Raw genomic sequence first — 24,084 nt, 5'->3', positions numbered from 1 at the left:
TCTTACATTTTTAGATTAACAAGCATTAACCATTTCAGACCCTGTGTCTATTTTAATGTTCATCATGTTTTTTTTTGTTATGTTTTTAATGTTTAATGTGTTAAAACCAAAAAACAATTAAGTAATTAAGGCCTGTTGTCCATCAAAAAAGACTATGAACCACCCGATTAAAAATTTACCAGCCAGTGAAACAGTAGCTTAGCCCCGCCCACTGCAATGAAAAATGAAAAATACAGCACCTCAGACATTAGGACTAAGTAAGGGCTAAATTTGACTAATTTTATGTGGTTTACACTTTTTTATAATCTTTATTTTACTATTTTCCAGAGATGGGTGGTGAAATAAAGAAGTCAAATAAAAATGCTAAACAATGCAACAAACATTAAAAAGCAATTAAAAGTTTTAGCTATTTGGATTTTATTTTTTTATAGAGTTTAGATTAAAATATTATGAGTAGAAATAATACAAGTACAGTACACAAAAACAGCACTTATATTCTTGTATATTGACCCATGACTAAAACATAATTCAAGTCTAAAAGGGTTAATATATCAGACAAAGATAAGCTGAGTAAATACAGTATATAAAGCACTTTTTAAATGATAATTTCATTTATTAAAGGGAAAAAAGCAATCCAAACCAAATTGGCCCTGTGTGAAAAAGTAATTGCCCCCCCATTAAATAATTAACTGTGATTAATCACATTTAACACAACCAGACCTGATTACTGCCAGAACTGTAGAAGCAAGAAACCACTTAAAGCTGTCTTTCTGCTAAAATCCTCTTTTTCTTGTTCTTTATGAAATACAGTAGGTCTCTCAGAGTTGATTATGATGCTGCACTGCTGATGAAACTCTTCCTCAACCTCTTTCTCAGTGTCTGCAGCAGCTAGTAAAAGATTATATTCAGAAAAACGAGTCGATCAGGAAAGGCACCCCTGTCTACGTCAACCCGTGAATTAGTATTCATGGCCCCGCCCACCTCGGGACCGCCCACAGACAGAGCTGAATCCGGGCGGTGACGCCGTCTCGTCAGATAGGAGCTAACAGCGCTAGGAACAGCATGCAGTTCATTCCTGTGTTATTTGTGCGAATAACACATCATTGTTCTATATATGCTTTACCCAGTAATTCAGAGCTGAGGAACAAATGGTTAGAATTTGTCTATGGGGGAACAACACCAGCCAAGTACAATTGAGATAGAGGTAGGTGTATTCTGTGTAAACAGTTCTGTTAAACACTAGTTAAAAGTAAAAGTAAAATGCACCCAAGATTTTCACTTTCTGGACCTGGACTACACACCTGTGTGCAAGTAACTATAGGTTTAAATAGGATCTCCGGTGGATTTAGCGTTTTACAGAGACTCTAAGACTAGGTCAGTGGCTGAACTTTTTAATGCACTTAGCAGGGCATTATTACACATGTTGTAAAGTAACATATGACATTGCAAAGACTGTTATTAGTGTAAAAATGACTTTATTTTAAAATGTTTCTAAATGTTGTCCTTCTCAATGCCTCCTTTTCATTTTGTTGCAGTAGTGAATTCTTGAATTAAATTCGGAAAAATTGCGGAAATAACATGAAATATTGTGATATTTTTTTCATCATACTCAAAACCAAAAGTGGTTCTTTAAATGCACTGATCAAAAAACACTGTAGCACCTTTTATTTTAAGATTGTTGCACTTTAATGGTGTATTAATGGTGAGATGTCCTCCTGTCCTCCTACCCTGCCCCCGGGTGGAAAGAGGCCACCGTACTGTGTGTGTTAGTAGTGTGTGTGTGTGTTAGTGAGTGTGTATTAGTGTGTGTGTTGTGCTGGAATGAGTGTATGAAGCGCAGCAGCAGTTCAGGGATTTAAACACCTCAATGTCACTGCTGGGTTCAGAACTGTACACAGTCCAAAAATAACCGGCACACAGCGGAACCGAGGTGAGAACCTGACCGCGGACGCAGAGCCGGAGAATGACTAATACAAATTAAACATATAAAACACACATATATCAGCTCAGCTTCAGCTTCATCTCAAACCTGCTTTTTAATGTACAGATTTCACAAGTGAGCAAATCCAATTTCTATGGTCAGACTATAGATTTGCATATCCAGACAGGTTGCCATAGTAATGCCAACCTTGTGGGTACAGTGATGGGGAAGGGGCCTGGCAAAAATTGAGCTTACTGGCTGCATTTCTAAGCGTATAAACAGTACCAGTACAATGCAATTTTCCAAACTATGAAGAAAAACATACAGAATTATTTAGTAAAACAAAATGTTTTATTTTTTTTTTAATTCTTCTGCATTTTTTTAGTCAGCTTTATGAAGTAGAGTCACCTGGAATTCAGGCTTTCAGTTAACAGCTGTGCTGAACTCATCAAGAGTTAATTACTTGAAGAATTTCTTGTCTCTTAAAGTGCATTTAAGTATATTTTTTAATGTATACTTAGCATAAAAAAAAGAACATACTTTTAAAATACTTTTAAAATTAATGTACTGAAATACATACTAAATGTACTATTTTGGAACAATGAATGGCAACTTAAGTATATTTCAGTTGTAATTAAGCTATATTTAAATACAATGTAAAAGTTTAATTTGTGCAAACTTTTATTCTATAAACTACAGACAACATTTCTCCCAAATTCACAAAAATAAGAGAGCACTTAAAAATGATGAATTTCTTTGATTTTACCAAATTAAAAACTTCTGGAATATAATCAAGAGGAAGATGGATGATCACAAGCCATCAAACCAAACTGAACTGCTTGAATTTTGGCACCAGGAGTAAAGCAGCATAAAGTTATCCAAAAGCAGTGTGTAAGACTGGTGGAGGAGAACATGATGCCAAGATGCATGAAGACTGTAATTAAAAAACAGGGTTATTCCACCAAAACTTTATGAATATGAACTTGAATATGAACCATTTCTCATTTTCTGCAAATACATGCTCTAAATGAGTCTAATATTTATATTTTGAATTTGGGAGAAATGTTGTCTGTAGTTTATAGAAAAAAACACCAACGTTCATTTTACTCAAACATAAACCTATAAATAGCAAAATCAGAGAAACTGATTCAGAAACTGAGGCTCTGCTGAGAGCGCTCCATTACCCAGATAATATCCTCAAAGCGGGGGTCCGTATGGGGGGGTAAATAAACTGTGCAGCAACACATGGGCTACAATCAGGACTTACACACATGCCAAAAGTCACGGGACAGCAGTATGTAAACTGACCATGAAGCAATACCTCAGGGAATGGCTAAAAAAGACAGCTCACCCCTGTATGTATGTTGTGAGGTGTTATCTTGTGGTGAGTTCACATGTGTAATTACAAATTACACAGTGAACAGCAGCACACTGAGTAATACATCATACAGTAGCAGTCAAAAGTTTGGACACATCTTCTCATTCAACGTTTTAGTTTTTTTTTCCTACATAGTAAATGAATGGTGAAGTGATCCAGACTATGAAGGAACACACAAGGAATCATGTAGTAACTTAAAATCAGTGTTAAACAAACCAAAATACTCTGTGAAGAAGCTTTTAGATGCTCTTATCTGTTGAGCTGTTTGTTAACTTGTGGTTTCTGAGGCTGATAACTCTGATTAACTTATCCTGTGCAAAAGGAACTCTTCCTTTTTTCTTTTTTTTGAATATGGTCCTGATGAGTGCCAGTTTCATCATCATCATCATAGGTTTTTGATGATCTTTTTTTTACTAATGCACTTGAGGGTACTTTTAAAGTGAGTTGATTTTTTTATTCGAGTAGAACTTGAGTAGTTCTTAAATAGGGCTGCAATTAATCTGGTAGAAATCATTTTTCTGCCATGTTCTCCATCTCTAAAAACAACAGAAAAACATCTAAACATGAGATTTAAGAGGCATTTAAACATTTAGATGTTGTTTAAACTTGGAACGTATTGAAATTTAGTGAGTTATTAAGTAATCTGTTCAGTTTGGGCACTTTTAGAGACAAAGACCAAGTTAAGTATAAACTGTGTGAGTGAGCCATTTAGCCATTTGTCTCATATTGTGTTTCTGTTCCCAGCAAATTAACGATTAGTCAAGAATAAAATTTGTAGTCGACCAATTTAAATAATGAAAATTGTCGATTATATTGACTAATCGTTGAAGCTCTATACTCAAATATTCACTATTCACTGTATACCTGTAACTCTACCTCTTCACTACTTTACTTTAACTGATGCTCTCAAACCTTTACATTAAGAGACAAGAAATTCAAGTAATTAACTCTTGATGAGTTCAGCACAGCTGTTAACTGAAAGCCTGAATTCCAGGTGACTCTACCTCATAAAGCTGACTGAGAAAATCCAGCAGAGATGTGCAAAACTGTCTCTATCTAAGCAAGAGGTGCTACTTTGAATAATCTTAAATATAAAACATATTCTGGTTTGTTTAACACTTTTTTGTATAATATATTTTTCCTCATAGTTTGAAATTATAAAATAATAAAAAACCACTGAATTTAAGGTGCATCCAAACTTACAGACAGACAGACAGACAGACAGATAGATAGATCATCTTCATGTTGCTGCTACTTCCAAATATTTTGTGTATTTATCTATTTTATTATTGTATTTTTACTCTATTTTATTTTGTATTTATATTTATCTATTTTAAATTGCTCTTTGGGTTTAAACTGGGCCATTTTCTTTCCACCTCATGTACCACACACGATATGAAATGACAATAAAGTCTCTTTGAATCCTTGAATCTTTAGCTTTAATGAGGTATGACAAAAGTCATGGGACACAAGCTAGTTTGTGAAATATCAGTGCAGTTGTGTGTTTTTTGTGTGTTTTTTTTTGTGTGTGTGTGTCAATCTCTAGCCACTTCTCGCTCACCCTAAAGTCTATTCCCACGGTGGCGATGAAGTTTCCCCCCAGAAAGGCACCGTCTTTAAAGCGCACCAGGACACAAGTCTTCCCTACAGCCGAGTCGCCCAGCAGCATCACCTGCAGGCGATTAGATTCACATCCATTAAACTCACCACAGTTATAATTACAGTTACAGCTCACCACACACATCACTTTCACACACATCATGAGCATTAAATGATTTTTAAATTAAATTATTATTAAATAAACTGTAAGATCTGGCAGCGCTGCAGGCGTGGGACACCACACACTTTTTGTGGTCTGTTTCTGTGGGTCATGACAGAGCGTTCAATCTACCGGAAGCTCTGGTGGTGAAACACACAGCATTTCTCAACTCAAAGAAAGAGTTAAAGAGCACGCAAACTGTTTCTGCAGTAAAAAGCCAATTACAGCCTGGCTGGTTGTGCATTAACTGGGGAATAAGTTCAATATCTCAGAGAGGATCTGAAGGAATCCCTCCCTGTAAACCAATATTTACAGAAGGAGCTTCGAGTCAAGACCAAACACAGTGTTGAGCTGCAGCAGGAACCAGAGAGGAAGTACTGAAACTGTGTTAACGCCTGCCGGTTAGAAGCAGGTAGCCTACAAAAAGCAACTGCTGAGACCATAGACTGACTATATGATGGCCTACAGACAGCTGGGTGATATGACTCAAAAACTCCAATCTGAAGGTGCTTAAAGTAATGGTGATGTACAATATGAAAATGGCCTATATTTGATAATCGTGATATAGTCTATTGTGTTCATCTGTATTTGTGTTTATTCACATATATAACAGTGAACAGTATTTCAGCCAATCCTGTTTCCAAAGTAAGTAAGTATATCATTACCAAACTATGATTCACTTAATTTTCATTGTCTTTAAAAGCATATGATTGTTTTTTTATTATGTAGTGACATTTAATGGTTTTAAAATGACTAAATTATCATGAATCTCAATCATTTCTGAGACAATATATCGTCCACAAACAAATCTCATCGTGACAGCCCTAGATAAAATAATATATGATGAAAACCTGCAAAAGCAACACCAGCTTAAACCATCTATCAACAGTTAGCAGCACAAACTGGTCTTGATCTAAAATAACTAGCGCAAAAAGTAAGGAAATTTGTGTTTGGTAGATTTGGTATTTGTTTGTTGTAACAATACTAATTGGCAAAATATCTTATATATCCTTGAAAAGCCTGCTAATTTCTCTTTTAAATGGAGAACTTCTGTAAGAAACATGCATTTGTGAGTTGAGCAGCAGAGCTGAGTATATGTCCTGAGGTTGCACCCATGAAAAATTAGCCAAATCTTCTCAGCCAATGCCAAACAGCTTCTTCTTACATTGAATAGTTTGGTGTTTTTGGTGTTTTACTTTAATTTTCTTTGAATGTCGTCTTCTTTAGACTTGGGTCTTAAACATCCCCCATTATATGGATACTGGGCCTTCAGTTTGGAGGTACTGGTAACAGGGCTTACTACAAATAACTGGTTTTGAGAAACACCTGTTTGAAATTGCCCTATCGCATGGGCCCTATCTAGATCCGTCAATTGTGGCATGATGACTATTCTCTCTATTTTCCATTTATTTAATTTTTTTTCTCTTTTTTCTCCCCATTAAGCTAGGTCGTATATACCCACAACCCCAGGAGGGTGAAGACTAGCACATGCCTCCTCCAATACATGAGAAGTCAGACTCCGCCTCTTTTTGAACAGCTGCTGATGCAGCAAAACCGAGTAGCATCACAGCGCTAACGCTCGGAGGAAAGCGCAGCGACTCGGTTCTGATGCATCAGCTCACAGACGCAGCCTTGTGCTGATCCACATCACCCTAGGAGTGATGAGGGGAAAGAGAGAGCACCAACTACTGTACCCACCCAGAGAGAGCAAGACCAGTTGTGATTTTTCAGGGCTTCCGGCAGCTGATGCCGGCAAGCTGCATGATCAGGATTCGAACCAGCGATCTCCCGATCATAGTGGCAGCACTTAGCCTGCTGAACCACCTCTTAGGTGGCAGCACCTGGGAAGGGGCTGGGTGATATATCGAGTTTTATATTATGAGAACTATCAATATATTTTCATGTAAGAATGTGAGATATGAGAAGAAACAATATATTTTATATCAATATAGACTACGTTAGTAAAATAAAATAAAATAAAATTTAGGTTTTCCTGATTGGCAAACACAATTAACACAATTAAAAGGACGGCTGATTGCAGCAGCAGTGATTGGCTGGGCAGTATTAGGATAAGCTAAAAGCGAGCATTGTGATTGGCTGTTTCAGCTCAGTTCCTCAGTAGTCAACATCCTTTTAAAAGGGATCAGCTGTCCCATTTCCTCAATTACTGCTTCTTCCCTCCTTTCCTCCCCATTCTCTCCATTCCTCCACCTTCTTCCAGAGTAGGAGAGGAGGAGGGGCAAAAATTCTGGACGTACCCATAGGCTACTCTAATATAGAGGATATGGCATTGCATGGATAAAATAAGATAAAAGTGCCTGTATCAGAAGTCTCTTTTTGTTTGACCTCATGGGATGAAAAAATATTGAGGTTATTTTTGATCCATATCGCCAAGCTTTAACCTGGGGGTACCAGAGGCTCAAAACAAGTAAACAAGTGTCAACAGCAGCAGCAGAATAAGCTGTTTGTCATTGGCTGAGAAGATTTGCAAGATTCACAAATGCATGTTCCTCACAATTGTAGGTCTATCTAAAAGAGAAACATTTATTTAACATGCTTTTCAATGGTGTAAGGTAAGTGTAACGTTTAGCAGTTTCATTTTCTGACTGTATCAAGCTAAATTTGAAAATAGAATTTTTCTTTTTATTCAGTACAGTGAAGAAGAAATGCGTTTTTATCAATTTTTTCAATTATCTAGTTTTTTGCTTCGGCCTTTCACAAACAGATTTTTTTAAAGAAAAATGAAAAAAATCAGAAAATACAGAAAGTATTATTTTTTTTTCATTTTTTCCTCTTATTCCGATTGTGAGGGGCAGAGATGAAAAAAATAACATTTATGAAAAATCCACTACATTAAAAACATTTTTAAAAAATGTACTATTTTTGCATATAAATAATAATTGTTAGATCGTATTTATTGTCAAGACGCATTAAAATCTATAAAATAAAGAAAAACCTAACAAAACGTACCAAATACTAATTTATTTACTTTTATGCATTTTTTTGTTTTTTTTGGTTAGTTTTTTTTCCAGCTGATGGTTATGTTCAGTTGATGCACCAGAAGTGTGTGATGTTCCCACGCGCTCTACAGGTTGAGATGCAATAATAAGCAATAATAATAACAGAAAAAGACAAAATAATCAGTTCTTATCAATAGAAATTATCAATAACAAAACGCAAATACACACCTTGAAGGAAATGTCAAAATACTCGTTAACCGAGGCGCATCGCTCCAGCACGTTCCGCGAGGTTCCGTTTTTAACCTCCTGGTCCAGAGACGCCTGTCTAGAAGACATGGTGCCCAGCAGCTCGAACCGGAACCCGCGGTGTTCACGCGCTCAGCCCCGGCTGCTGCTCTCGCATTCCGCCGCTCAAACCCGCCCGTAAAGCCCCCGAGTCCGCAGCAGCTCTGCCCGCGCCAGCCTCCACAAGTGCTTCAACTCGAGCTCCGTCCCTTCCGCCCGAGCCTGGAGGCGTTACACCGACTCCAGTCCCCGCCTCGCCCCCATCCTCCGCTCCACAGCAGCGGCTGCTCGCTCCGGGCGCACCCGCTATCTCACACCCGCTCACTCACACACACACAGCCGGCGGAGGCTCACCCTGATCCGGCCAAGCGAACAGCAGCAGTCGCCCCGCACACACGGGCAACAGGCGCTAAACCCTCAGAGCTCCGCACCGCTTGGGGGGCGCTCCAAAATACGGCACGAAAGGGGGAGGAGTCAGTCTGCACACACCTATACACACCTGTAGGCCTATATACCACAGCGTTTCTCTGTTTTGCCGTGAACCAAGGTGAAGATGGGTGGTAAATGTGAAATAATAAACATAGCACAAAAAACATTATCTACTGTGTTCAACTGCACTATCTATCTATCTATCAAGGAATTTTATGTTTGGTTTTCTTTGTTGTAACAATGCTTCGTGGCAATAAATATTATCATATTTTCTGTTTCTAAATTGTGCCACATTTGTAAGAAACATGTATTTTTAGTCTCTCTGGGTGGGTACAGTAGATGGCGCTCTCCACATCATTCCTAGGGTGATGTCAATCGGCAGGAGACGTCTGTGAGTTGATGTATCAGAACCAAGTCGCTTAGCTTTTCTTCCGAGTGCGACGTTATATATATATATATATATGCATATAGTTTTTGGGGGTTTTTTTTGGGAGGGAAGGGTGGATAATTGTTTTGGGATGTCTTTGTATTCCACAGGGTTTACTTGATCCATGAGCAGTGGACCAAGGTGTACATGGTTGGTAAATGTGGAATAATAACTCTGATTAACAAATCCTGGGACAGTCCTGATGAGAGCCAGAATGACTGATCTTCATTTCTTAAAGTAATATTTTTTTTTTAGTTGAGTAGCTGTTGCTTCTCATAATCTGGATTACTCAAATATTCACTATTCACTGTATACCTGTAACTCTACCTCTTCACTACTTTACTTTAACTGATGCTCTCAAACCTTTACATTAAGAGACAAGAAATTCAAGTAATTAACTCTTGATGAGTTCAGCACAGCTGTTAACTGAAAGCCTGAATTCCAGGTGACTCTACCTCATAAAGCTGACTGAGAAAATCTAGCAGAGATGTGCAAAACTGTTTATCCCCTAAGCAAAAATATTCTGGTTTGTTTTAATGTTTTTTATATAGTTTTGATGACTTCAGTCCACCTTAAATTCTCGCTTTAAATGTCTCTTCTGTTTAATCAACAACTGTGTTCTCTTAACTGCTGCTGAGATTCTGATCCACAGTAAATAAGTTCATGTCATTTAGAGTTTATAAAGTCTTTGTCTCCCCCATCTGACCAAGCCTTTAAACAAAGCCCACAGAATCCATTAACACAAATCTGAATCCCAGCATGCAACAGTTCTCTCATTCATTCAGTCTGATTCTGCTCTCACCACTTCAGTTATTCAGAGCCAAAAACACACGTTCACATGATCCGCTTCTCTAAAGACAGGCGTATAAATCCGCTGATATTTGGCTGCAGGCGTGTTCCAGCATATACGGCTGCTGCTGCTTTATCCTACAGCTTCCTATAGCTGCTGATGTGAGTGGGCAGATGTTTCCACAGCTCTTCTTCTTCTTCTTCGTCTTCAGGATTTTCTCGTTTCTCACACGGCAGATCAGCCCAGCAGTAATTCAGAGAGCTGCTCACTGATTTTAATGCTAATCTACAGTAGCTGCCTGTGCCCGAGAGCGTGGCACTGCTCTGATCTGCAGGTTTAAGTGTGTGTAGAAGAGATTTCCTTATTTAAATATTATTTAACCCTCCTAATATGTTCATTTGTCAGAACCAGCAGTGATGTTCCTGGGTCATATTGACCCGTCGCATGTTTATTTATCCAAAAGATATATGAAAAAAATCATAACAAGCACTGTGAATATTTAATTACTAACTCTATTGCTAATTATTATCAATATAAATAATATTTAGTGCAATAGTGTTCCTTACCTCTAACAGGTAATGGTTTAATTAGGTTCATTTACTTGTTTTTCATAAAAAAAATACATGTTCAAACTTTTTTAAAAAATGTTTCCCTACTTTATTACTTTTAAAAGACCAACATAAAAACATAAAACAGTAGTTTTACGTAACATTGCAACATAACATTGTTTTACAATTTTGTTTTAGTTTTTGTAGTTTTTTTGCAGGGGTGGTTGATTGCAAATATGTGAGATGAACCATTTTCAGATTATATGTTGATTACACTAATTAAGGCTAGCAGAGGAAGTTTCATACTGAAAAAAAATCAAATCACCATCTCAGTTGATTTAGAAAATAAATAAAACAAAGAAAAACATATAGTCCAAACCTTTAACTGGTACAGTAAATCATACATACAAGGATAATTTAGATGCAAGTTCATGCTCTGTAAAAAAAAAAAAAAAGAGAGACCACTTAAAATTATAAGTTTCTTTGATTTTACCAAATTGAAAACCTCTGGAATATAATCAAGAGGAAGATGGATGATCACAAACCATCAAACCACCAAACTGAACTGCTTGAATTTTTGCACCAGGAGTAAAGCAGCATAAAGTTATCCAAAAGCAGTGTGTAAGACTGGTGGAGGAGAACATGATGCCAAGATGCATGAAAACTGTGATTAAAAACCACGGTTATTCCACCAAATATTGAATATTGTACTCTTAAAACTTTATGAATATGAACTTGTTTTCTTTGCATTATTTGAGGTCTGAAAGCTCTGCATCTTTTTTGTTATTTCAGACATTTTTCATTTTCTGCAAATAAATGCTCTAAATGACAATATTTTTATTTGGAATTTAGAAGAAATGTTGTCTGTAGTTTATAGAATAAAACAACAAAGTTAATTTTATTCAAACATAAACATATAAATAGCAAATATACCTGAATCTGAATACCTGAAACCCTTACTTGGTTGATGTGAGCAACATTACCTGAAGATCTGAAGCTGGTAGCTACAATATTTTATGCATCACACTGCTGCCACACGATTGGCTGATTAGACAATTGCTTAAATGAGTATTAGGATGACTCAGGTCACTCTACTAAAGTGCTCAGTGATTTTATTGTACGTTGCCATGGCGATAGAAGCTGCAAAAAAAAGCTGTGATGATCAAAAGAAAGCTTTTGCCAGTCAGTGTTTTTCAAGGTTATGAGCTCAGTGCTTTTGGGATCATAGAGGATTTGATGAACACAAGATACAGTAAGATACATTTTGTACCATTTTTTTTACAGAGCAGTTACACACCTCAGAGATTGGGTTCTGAGATAACAAAGATCATCATTATCAAACAAAATCTGCACAGAAAAGACCAGAGGCAGAGACAGAATCACCTATTCATTTGGTAAGACCCACCCCTTCCCTCATACCAACAAGCGTAGGTAGCTGCGCCCCTAAAATAGCAATCCGGGTCACCAATAGCAGTCAGAGGTCACCTGGCTCTTAAAGGAAATGGCAAGCAAGAAGCTGACCCATGATTAATTAAGAGAATAAGTACATGCCTTCTGTGCATTTCGAGCAGCAAAATCTGTACTTTTCCCATCATTACGATAGCAAAGACACACTGACATGCCCTAAACCTTCACATTGTGAGTGACCAGGTCAGTTTGCTCTGCTGAGAAGGACAGAAGCACTGCGCCATTAAAATAGCAATCCGCCAAAGTCAAAGTTCACATGGCTCTCAAACGGAATAGCAAGTGACACACTGAGTGATTTATTTCATGTTACACCTAAAACACACTCATAATTAAATACAAGACTTCTGCACGTACCTTTTGCACATTTTGAGCAGCGCAAGGTGGACTTTTCCCGATGTTACGATAGCCATACTGACCCACCCTAAAATAAGCTGCACAGTGCACTGTTTACAGCTTGCCTATAGATCACTAAAATAGGGTCGTTAGAGAGAGACGTTATGCTGTCCATGTTTTCTGTCATGGATCCAGACTTTAACTAATTACTCTGGGGGCAAATGAGATTTGGAGCCCTATTTTAGTGATCTATACACGAGCTGTCAACCGTGCACCGTGCATCTTGATTTAAGGCACATCAGGATGTCTTTGCTATCGTAACAACGGGAAAAGTACACCTTGTGCGGCTCGAAACATGCAAAAGGTTTGGTCGTGCACCAGATATTTTCTAAGCCATTTCGCGGCGAGATAAAAAAAAAAAATCAGTTTTTTTTTCTCCAGACTAGAGGGATGTTGAACCCAATTTCAGAACAAGTGATCTTAAAGCAGGTAAACCCAAGAAGAAAGGAAAAAATATCGGTATCAAACCCGTGTTGTCAGGGTCGCGGTCCAATACACTAGCGCTGCCCTGGCTAGTGAATTGGGACATGGCCTGGAAAAAACGCCCTTATAAGGAGATAGAGAGCCCAAGAACGGGCAGAAAAACGAGAACTTGTGAAAACTAAAGTCACACCGAGTGCGACAGAGAGACAGGGGAGGAATATAAACAAAAGCTCACAGAGAAGCACCTGTTTTTTCTGTTGCTAAGATAGCAATGCACACGAAACTGACCTGAACACCTCATTTCCAGACCACCACCATGCCCATCAGCGTAGATATATTCAGAAGCACTGTTGATATTTAAACGATGCAGATGGAAGGCGTGAAAACAGACGTGGGGTGGGGTGTAAGATAGCAATGAGCATCAGATTGCACTCTGAATATAGCTGTAGATTTCTGGTTTGTTTGCAGAGCTTTAAAGAGGTTACCAGAGTTATATTATCAGTTCAGTTCACCTCAGGTTTGTGCATTTATGTTTCCACATCAGCATTATTTTAAGAATACCGTTAATTTTTGTGTCTCCCATCTACCCACAATCCAAGACAACAAGCCAAGCTCGACTAGATGCCTCCACAATTACAATCAGAGTCAGCAGTAGCCATATCATTACCCTATTACCGTAATCAGACACCAGCTTTACCTCAGCCCTGATCCCCCTGCAGAGGCGCGGTCTGAGTTATGAATATAAATGGAGCATGATTGGCATTTAAAGCACCAGTTAAAGCCCCCACAGATGCCGTGGCTGGATCGTTCAGTCCCGGTTGTTCAGTATGATTATCATAAAGTTATGAATCATACGGGGGGGAGGGAGGAGGGCGTTGGTTTGACAGTAATGCCAACAAAGGGCAATCACTGTACGGTTCATTATTCTCTTTTGTGCGCCTGATTGCAGTTTTCCGCACAGTGATTGTACACAATACAGCTTAGCTCAGGTGGCAGGGCTTTTGGCGTTCTTCACCCACTTATCTCCTCCCCTTTTTTTTAGAGAGAACATGGACCACCAATGGAGGTCTTGCTGCTATCTCTCTGATGGAGTTCTGCCCTGTGGAGTGAAGGTGTGCCATCTAGTGGTGCCAGGCACAGCGGGCAGCCTGCGCAGTTCTGATATGGATCCATACAGATATGAATACTCACTGTGAAGCCGATGCCGACGGTGGCGGAGAAAGAACCAGGGATGAACTTGCCCTGGTCAAACTGCACCAACAGCGAGGTCTTCCCAACTCCACTGTCTCCAACCAGGATGGTCTGTGATGGGCAAAGATATAAGATACAGATAATTATTATTGAATATTAATTCTATAATTTAAGACCATAATGAATAACTTCTATATCGTCGCTGTCCATTAAAAAACAAGTATCTCCAAAACAGCAACTTTACAAGAGAGAGAAAAAAACTTCTACACTTTCTATGGAAGTCGATGTAAAAAGAGTTAATTTCAGGTCATTTTTAAGAGTTTCTATTGGTCCGTTCATCAGGAAATTTTGTATGTTCGGGTGCTAACCCGGATTGTATCCAAAAAACATAAAACCACGGCTGATCAAATCACATAGAATTCAATATTCACCTCAACTCTCCTGTTTCCACCAGAACTGTCCGTCACCACAATCAATTATTGTGCTCTAAAACCAGGTGTTTCAGTTTCATTGTCCATCCCCTGTATGTCTGTCATTATCAGTGGGCTTTTCAACAAAGGTAAGTACTTTTTATCATGTTTTACTACAAGTCAGTTTTACACCGAAGTTCTCCTTGAGTAAACCTTGAGTATTCAGTTTAGCGAATTTAATTTAAAATACCCTTTAAATACAGCTATGCAGCAAACAAAAAACAAAAACACAGCACAGGCATCTACTGCAAATTCACCCATTATACAGGTATCTGAAGGAATTGCCCCACCCCCACCCCTCTGAGCCTGAAGTGCCCCTTATCTTGTTTCCGCCTGCTGTGGCAAAACCTCTTCACCTCAGGAGGAGCTTGTTAATGAGCTGATTAGTAGGATCAGACATGTTGTGAACGGGAAAGTACCAAAATAATCAGGACATGGGGAGGAGCTGAAGGAATTATACAACAGGAGGAATACATACAGGTCTTAATACAGGGGTTACAGTGTGTACAATACAAACATAACACACATTTACCCCCAAAAATGGTCACACTGTAATATTTGGTTGGATTGCCTTGATATTTCATTGCTTTGACGCATTTACTTTGGCATTGTTTCAATAAGCTTCTGCAGTGTCTCAAGATATTTTATTTCAGTACAGTGTCCCTGGATTAATTTTTCATCAAGATCTTGCAGCAGCATTGATGATGGTATGATGAGTCTGACCACTGCACAAAGCAGCTCTTCTCCATCCAGCACATCCCAAAGATTCTCAATGGGGTTAAGATCTGGACTCTGTGGTGAACTCTCTCTCAATCCATGTGTGAAAATGATGATCTCATGCTCCCTGAACTCTGAACTCTTTCACAGTTCCAGCCCCATGAATCCTGATATTGTTATCTTGGAATATGGCCGTGTCATCAGGAAAGAAAAAATAAATCCATTGATGGAATAACCTGGTCTATATTCAGTATATTCAGGTAGTCAGCTGACCTCATTCTTTCAGCACATACTGTTGCTGAACCTAAACCTGCAGACCAACTGCAGCATCAACCAACCCCACATCATTTACTTTTTTTTGGCCAGGCAGGCTTGTAAACGTTTTTATTGGCTCATTTATAGTCTGTTCTGATTAACAACAAGTATCAATTAGCAACAAAACATAATTAAAATACATGATGTCCATTGTAACGGATGCAGGCTCTGAAAGGGTTAATCAATATACATGTTTTTTTAGATTTTAGTTCATTTGCTGTTCTTAAAGACACTGGAATTTTACTGCAAAATTGGGCACCATTTGTACCTAAAGAGGTGAAAGGTGTAGAAAAACATGATAAAAAGTTCTTACCTTTGATGAATAGCACACCTCCGTTCTCCCACAGCGTTCTGAGATCCAGAAATTTTAACAGTTTGTCCAAACACCCTTCAGACTGGGTGACACGAGGCATAATTTGTATCAGTACAGTGATGGCGGCGCTTGGAGCTGAAGCTTGTAGCATTATAGAATGTAAACAGTGGTTTTTAATAAGCTTCTTGTGCACTTTTTAAGTTATTAATGCCTTGTTTTAAATGTCAGGGCTCTCCGGATTCTAGCAAGGAGTTGTGGAGCTACTTTGAGCTGGATAACGGTGTAAAAGGCAAATTATTGAAGCAAATTATGCCCCATGTCACACAGTCTGAAGGGTGTTTGGACAAACTGTTAAAATTTCTGGATCTCTGAACGCTGTGGGAGAATGGAGGTGTGCTATTCATCAAAGGTAAGAACTTTTTATCATGTTTTACTACAGCAAAAGTCCATTTTACACCAGAGTTCTCCTTTAAATGCACAAATAAAGGGAAAACACTGGGTTTCTTAAATGTTTGACTGGTTTTGTATAAAATAAACTTACATAAACATAAAATACAAGAATGGAGTTTTCCATCCAGTATGAACACAAGATTTACTGTTTTTAGTTTTTGTCTCTGTTTTTTGGAAGCTTTAGGGCAGAATTAGGTGCTGCATTGTCCATGTACTTTAAAGAGGACTATACACGTCCAGATGATGCACACGTTGCAAAGGCACGTCTACAGAAGAAGAGTAGGAGGACTGTGCATGTTATCTGGGTATAAAATAAAAAATACAACAGTCGTAGTAAAATCTGTGGAATTCTCTCTCTCTCTCTCTCTCTCTCTCTCTCTGTCCTCCTTTCTTTTCTATCTCTCCTCTTCTTTATCTCCTCTTCTCCTTCACCCAGGCTGGAGGCTCCCCAGACGAGTATCTCTCCCCGTCTCACCGGGTCGCGCCGCGGCACCGCGGGGAGCACAGGCCTGACGTGGGCGTGATTCGTCTCCCGTTGCCATGGTTTCCCGTCTACAGCCGGCGCCGGTGACAGGCCGTGGGGCAGCAGATGCACCCGCCGCTCTTTTGTTGACATTTATCACCTCCAGCCAGTCGCTGTCTGATCTGCCACATCCACACATTTCCACACGCAACTCCACACAACTCCACACAACTCTACACAACTCCACACATCTCAACTCCACACAACACTCTACACAACTTTACACAACTCTACACACATCTCTACACAACTCAACTCTACACATCTCAGCTCCACACAACACTCTACACAACTTTACACAACTCTACACACATCTCTACACAACTCAACTCTACACATCTCAACTCCACACAACACTCTACACAACTTTACACAACTCTACACAAATCTCCACACAACACTCTACACAACTCTACACAACTTTACACAACTCTACACACATCTCTACACAACTCAACTCTACACACATCTCCACACAACACTCTACACAACTCTACACACATCTCCACACAACACTCTACACAATGTTACACAACTCTACACACATCTCTACACAACTCAACTCTACACATCTCAACTCCACACAACACTCTACACAACTTTACACAACTCTACACACATCTCTACACAACTCAACTCTACACATATCAACTCCACACAACACTCTACACAACTTCACACAACTCTGCACACATCTCCACACAACACTCTACACAACTCTACACACATCTCCACACAACACTCTACACAGCTTTACACAACTCTACACACATCTCTACACAACTCAACTCTACACATGTCAACTCCACATAACACTCTACACAACTTTACACAACTCTACACACATCTCCACACAACACTCTACACAACTCTACACACATCTCCACACAACACTCTACACAACTTTACACAACTCTACACACATATCTACACAACTCATCTCTACACAACTCAACTCTACACATATCAACTCCACACAACACTCTACACAACTTCACACAACTCTACACACATCTCCACACAACACTCTACACAACTCTACACACATCTCCACACAACACTCTACACAACTTTACACAACTCTACACACATCTCTACACAACTCAACTCTACACATGTCAACTCCACACAACACTCTACACAACTTTACACAACTCTACACACATCTCCACACAACACTCTACACAACTATACACAACTCTACACAACTCTACACATCTCTACACATATCAACTCCACACAACACTCTACACAACACTCTACACAACTTTACACAACTCTACACATCTCTACACAACACTCTACACAACTATGCACAACTATACACAACTCTACACATCTCTACACAACCCAACTCTACACATATCAACTCCACACAACACTCTACACAACACTCTACACAACTTTACACAACTCTACACATTTCCACGCAACTCCACACAACACTCTACACAACTTTACACAACTCCACACATCTCAACTCCACACAACACTATACACAACTTTACACAACTCTACACATCTCTACACAACTCAACTCTACACATATCAACTCTACACAACACTCAACACAACTCTACACACATTTCCACATATCTCTACACATATCAACTCTACACAACACTCAACACAACTCTACACACATTTCCACATATCTCTACACATATCAACTCTACACATCTCTACACAACACTCAACTCCACTCTACACATCTCAACTCTACAAACCTCCACACATATCTTCCCACATCTCTAAACACATATCTACATACAACTCTACACAACTCTACACATATCAACTATACACATTACTCAACACAACTCTACACACATTTCCACACATCTTTACACATCTCAACTCTACACAACACTACACAACACTCAACTCAACTCTACACATCTCCCCACATTTCTAAACCCAACTCTACATACAACTCTACACAACTCTACATACAACTCCACACATTTCCACACGCAACTCCACACAAGACTCTACACAACTACACACAGCTCTACAAATCTCAACTCTACACACCTCCACACACATTTCCCCACATCTCTACACACATCTCTACATACAACTCTACACAACTCTATATACAACTCTAAATACAACTCTACACAACTCCACACATCTCTACATACAACCCTACAGAAATCCACACATATCCAGACACAATTCTACACATCTCTACACATTTCCACACATCTCTACACACAACTCTACACACATTTATACACATCTCTACATACAACTCTACACATCTCCACATAAAATTCTACACATCTCTACACAACTCTACACATCTCCATACACAACTCTACACATATCTCCACATAACTCTACATACAACTCAACTCTACACATCAAATCAAATCAAATTTATTTGTATAGCGCTTTTTACAACTGGTGTTGGCACAAAGCAGCTTTACAGAAACATGATTACAGGACAAAGAATCAGGCAAAAACATTAAACATAGAAAATAGAGAATACAGAACCCCCAGTGAGCGCGGAGGCAAGGAAAAACTCCCTCAGAGCTGCAGGAGGAGGAAGAAACCTTGGGAGGACCAAGACTCACATTAAAGGGGGGACCATCCTACCACTGGTCAAATGGCTTTTAAATTAATTTTAAAAAGTCTTTCATACATCCACATAGGTTTTATATATTCAGGTGTATAGCAGCTCCACTAATGGCTTATAGAGTAAGATGGATGATGAGCAGCTGATCTGTGGTGGTGGATGGAGAAGAGCTGAAACACATCTCCATACACTCTACACATCTACACTCTACATGGAGAAGAGCTGAAACACATCTCCATACACTCTACACATCTCTGCACATCTCAACTCTACACAACTCAACACATCTCTATAAACAACTTTACACAACTCCACACATCTCAACTCTTCATATCTCAACACATCTATACACAACTCCACACAACTCTACACATCTCCACACAACTCCACATACAACTCTACACAATTCCACACACATCTCCACACAACTCGCTCTCCCCTTGAAAAACTCTAATCCTCAATACCTTCATCTCTCTCTCACTCACTCTACCTCTCATTCTATTGCTTTCTTTACCATCTCTCTCTATCCTCTGTCTCTCTCTCTCTCTCTCTCTCTATCCCTCTCTCTCTCTATACCCCCCGATGACCCATTAAAGCACATTCTCTCATGGTTGGAGCATCACACAGCGGTACACATTTGTTGAAGGCCAGGCCTCCTAAGCTCCTCTGAAGCTCCTTCAGGATCTGAGTCATGCTCTTCTGATCACAACAGCCCGTCCTGAACCACCAGCATCCAAACTCAATTACTTTTTCATAACGGCCTCATCCAACATTAATACCGGCCAAGAGCCGTCATCACTCGCTCGGCAGGTGAAGGAGGACGCAGGCCGAGACCAGCGGCTGGAGGAAGAGGAGGAGGAGGAGGAGGAGGAGGAGGAGAGGAAAAGTGGATGGTAACCATAGCAGCACATCAGTTTCCAGGCAAGACCTCCAGCACAGGGATTTCTTAATTTCAGCTCTCCATCACGCAAACATGACATACCGGCTCCTGTGAGCAGAAGACCATGCCCTCATCCGCTGCCTCCTACAGAAACTCTACTCCTGGGAGCAGTTTTACAAACATCTGCCCTCCAGCGTGATGCTAACAGACCTGGTTTCTGGTAACTGCATGCAGAAGGTTTAAACTGTAGGACTTAATGCTGACCTACAAAACCTGAATGGACACAGTTTTTAAAGTAAGTAATATGAAAAGAGTAGGAGGACTTTTACAGAGACCACTAGGGGTGGGAATCACAGGGTATCTCCCGATACGATTTTATCACGATACATTGTCCACAATAATGATGATACACAATTGATCACAAGACAATTCTCTACGATACCTCACATCATCTGTCTAACTGGGGTTTGAGTCTTAGGGAGTTTAGAGCGTCTATGTTTCAAAAAAGAAAAATATCCCTATTTGATAGCTTGCTTTCAGCTGTCAGAGCCCCGAGAGAGCACAATTGGCCTTGCTCTCTCTGGGTGGGTACAGTAGATGGCGCTCTTTCCCCTCGTCACTTCTAGGGTGATGTGGATCAGCACAAGGCTGCATTTGTGAGCTGATGTATCAGAACCGAGTCGTTGTGCTTTCCTCCGAGCGTTAGCGCTGTGATGCTACTCGGTAATGCTACAGCATCAGCAGCAGTTCAAAAAGAGGCGGAGTCTGACTTCATATGTATTAGAGGAGACGGGTGGTTGGGGCATCACTAGTAATAGGGGGGGCCTAATGAGTGGGTTGGGTAATTAAAAAATGTAAAAAGAAACAAAAAAAATACATATGTACATATCGTCGCTGTCCAATGAAAAACAAGTATCTCCAAAAACAGCAACCGTACAGAAGAAAGAAAAAACTTTGAAACTTTCAATAAAAGTCAATGTAAAAAGAGTTTATTTTAGGTCATTTTAAAGTATTTCTATTGGTCCCTTTATCAAGAAATTTTGACACAGTGTAAGGGAGAGTTTGTCTGTTCAAATTATTTAGTAAACTAAAAATCGACAAACATGGAGATACTTGTTTTTTATTGAACAATGACTATATATAGATCTGGAAATGTTTGCTATTTATAGGTTTATGTTTGAGTAAAATGAAAATTGTTGTTTTATTCTATAAACTACTGACAACACTCCAAATAAAAATATTCTAATTTAGAGCATTTATTTGCAGAAAATGAGTAATGTCTGAAATGACAAAAAAGATGCAGAGCTTTCAGACCTCAAATAATGCAAAGAAAACAAGTTCATATGTTTTATGTTATGTTATATTTATAAAGTTTTAAGAGTTCAGAAATCAATATTTGGTGGAATAACTCTGTTTTTTAATCACAGTTTTTTTTCATGCATCTTGGCATCATGTTCTCCTCCACCAGTCTTACACACTGCTTTTGGATAACTTTATGCTGCTTCACTCCTGGTGCAAAAATTCAAGCAGTTCAGTTTGGTGGTTTGATGGCTTGTGATCATCCATCTTCCTCTTGATTATATTCCACAGGTTTTACATTTGGTAAAATCAAAGAAACTCATTATTTCTAAGCGGTACATTATCTTGCCTTTCTTTAGGAAAGGAGGCACCAGAGTGGATCTGCATCAGCCTTGTCCTTCAGCTCTCAAAATGTAGCTGAATAGCTGTGAGTGTTAAGAGTCTGTGAAATGTGAAGTGAATGAAAGCACTTGATAAAGATGATAAAACGATGGCTGTGTCTGCAGTGAAATTGCTTTTGGACGGCGGTGCCCTGGAGAAACAGCTCATACTCCCACCATCCTACACCCAATCTAATAAAAACTGAAGACCTTGACTCAGTCTCCCAGCACTGTTCATACACTCATCTGAAGAACATTTATAATAAAAGGTACTCATAGCCGGGCAGAATACGCCTGATTTTAAAGGATTAATGGCTGAAATCTGTATTTTAGGAGTGTTGTATTCAGTAGGGTGCCTACCATCAAACTTAAACAAAAACATAACAATTTACACAGCCAATTACCCAACCCACTCCCATTAGGACTCCCCCTATCACTAGTGATGCCCCAACACCAGGAGGGTGAAGACTAGCACATGCCTCCTCCGACACATGTGAAGTCAGACTCCGCCTCTTTTTGAGCTGCTGCTGATGCTGTAGCATTACCGAGTAGCATCACAGCGCTAACGCTTGGAGGAAAGCGCAGCGACTCGGTTCTGATACATCAGCTCACAGACGCAGCCTTGTGCTGATCCACATCACCCTAGGAGTGATGAGGGGAAAGAGAAGCGCGCCATCTACTGTACCCACCCAGAGAAAGCAAGGACAACTGTGCTCTCTCAGGGCTCCGGCAGCTGATGGCAAGCTATCAAACATGGATATTTTTTATTTAAACATAGACGCTCTAAACTCCCTAAGACTCTTTCCCCCCAATTAGACTTACTCAGGGTTCATTAGTAATTAGTACTGTATATTATCTACCTCAGTAACTGCTGTGATCATGTACTGTACTTTAAAATTCCTAAAATCTTTTAATTTTCCCAAAAATCGTCAAAAAAGTGTGCCTTATAATTCGGTGCACCTTATGTATCAATTCTACCAGTCAGGTATTAAGGAGCAGTAAAGCCACACATGTTAAAGTATAGAGTTATACGTGGGTTTCAGTTTAGTTTTCCAACACTGAGACTGGATTAGCATTAGCATTAGCCACTAACCGCTATTTCCCCATTCAGAGGTGAATATTATTGGCCTGCTGCTAATCCTAGCTAGCACTGCTAGAGCAGCATTAGCATTTACCGTTCATAGGCGAGTATATCGGACTCGTGCGTGTTGATCATGTTAAAACAAGCTATGTGGGACAAACTGCTAGCTAATATCACCCTGGCTTACCGTAACACTCAGGCTCCCTCAGTGTAGCGCTGTTGGGTGGCATTAGATGCTAACCGATAGCTAGTTAGCTAGCTTTACTCACACAAATAAACAGGATTTTTTAGGAGAGAAATCTGTGTAGATTTACATTCAGCACTCGTTTAACTTTAAAATATATATTTTTTATTACAGTTTTGTTTACATAGCCGAATCTTTGCTGCTCTGTCCTGTCTGTTAAATTGTCTCGTCTGCTGTTTTATTGTATTCATTGCACTGTATGATGCATTATCGTTGCACAATTTGCATGCTTCATGTTTGTCTTCTATTGTACTGTTGCTCCAATTTTGCACGATGCTTCCGCAGGAACATAATTTCGCTGCGCCGTGTTCCTGTACTCAGATATAATGACAGTAAAAGCCTCTTGACTTAACTCTTGACTTGACATCAAACAGGTTTAAGAAGATGCTCGCTGTCGGCCATGATCCCTCACAGGAAGCAGAGAGGATGACTCTGACTCCGCTGTGAGTGTCGTGTCTCATCTTTCTTTAATAACCTCATTTCCTCTCCTCCGGAAGTGAGGAAAGAGGAGAAACACGGCCATTAAAAATGCAAACGACAACAGGAAGACATGAAGATGTACCACATCAGGAATGCAGCCTCTCCTCTGAGGAGATCTTTGATTGGTTTACAGCTAGAAGACAACAGGAAGAAGAAAAGCGCTAAGTTACCTCAGATAAAGACGGCAGAATGTAGCCTCAGACAGTGTTCAGTACATCCGAAAGCAGAGGTGGAAAGTAATGAATTACATTTACTCATGTTACTGTAATTGAGTAGATTTTATGAGTAATTTGTAATTTTTAAAGTAGTTTTTAATATAGGTAATTTTACTTTTACTCAAGTACATTTTGACACAAGTAATTTACTTCGCAACATTGGAA

The 24,084-nt window shown here is 39.3% G+C and overlaps 1 protein-coding gene across 2 annotated transcripts in view; it reads right to left on the bottom strand.

The window, feature by feature from the left end:
• LOC103025928 (ras-related protein Rab-37) overlaps positions 1-24,084 on the bottom strand; it is a 62,427-nt gene that overhangs the window by 29,507 nt on the left and 8,836 nt on the right. Inside the window, exons 1-2 of one of the 2 annotated variants that reach the window (XM_022664961.2) lie at positions 8,247-8,740; positions 4,861-4,971 (exon numbers count right to left, since the gene is read on the bottom strand). In XM_022664961.2, coding sequence (XP_022520682.1) covers positions 4,861-4,971; positions 8,247-8,354 — 219 coding nt within the window. In that variant the 5' untranslated portion in view covers positions 8,355-8,740. Of the gene's footprint in view, positions 1-4,860; positions 4,972-8,246; positions 8,741-13,971; positions 14,083-24,084 lie in introns of those variants that run through there. The other variant, XM_022664960.2, reaches the window with a different exon arrangement.

The sequence above is a fragment of the Astyanax mexicanus genome, chromosome 19 (assembly GCF_023375975.1).
Source record: "Astyanax mexicanus isolate ESR-SI-001 chromosome 19, AstMex3_surface, whole genome shotgun sequence".
Lineage (NCBI taxonomy): Eukaryota > Metazoa > Chordata > Actinopteri > Characiformes > Acestrorhamphidae > Astyanax > Astyanax mexicanus.
This window is presented reverse-complemented; position numbering and strand designations above follow the sequence as displayed.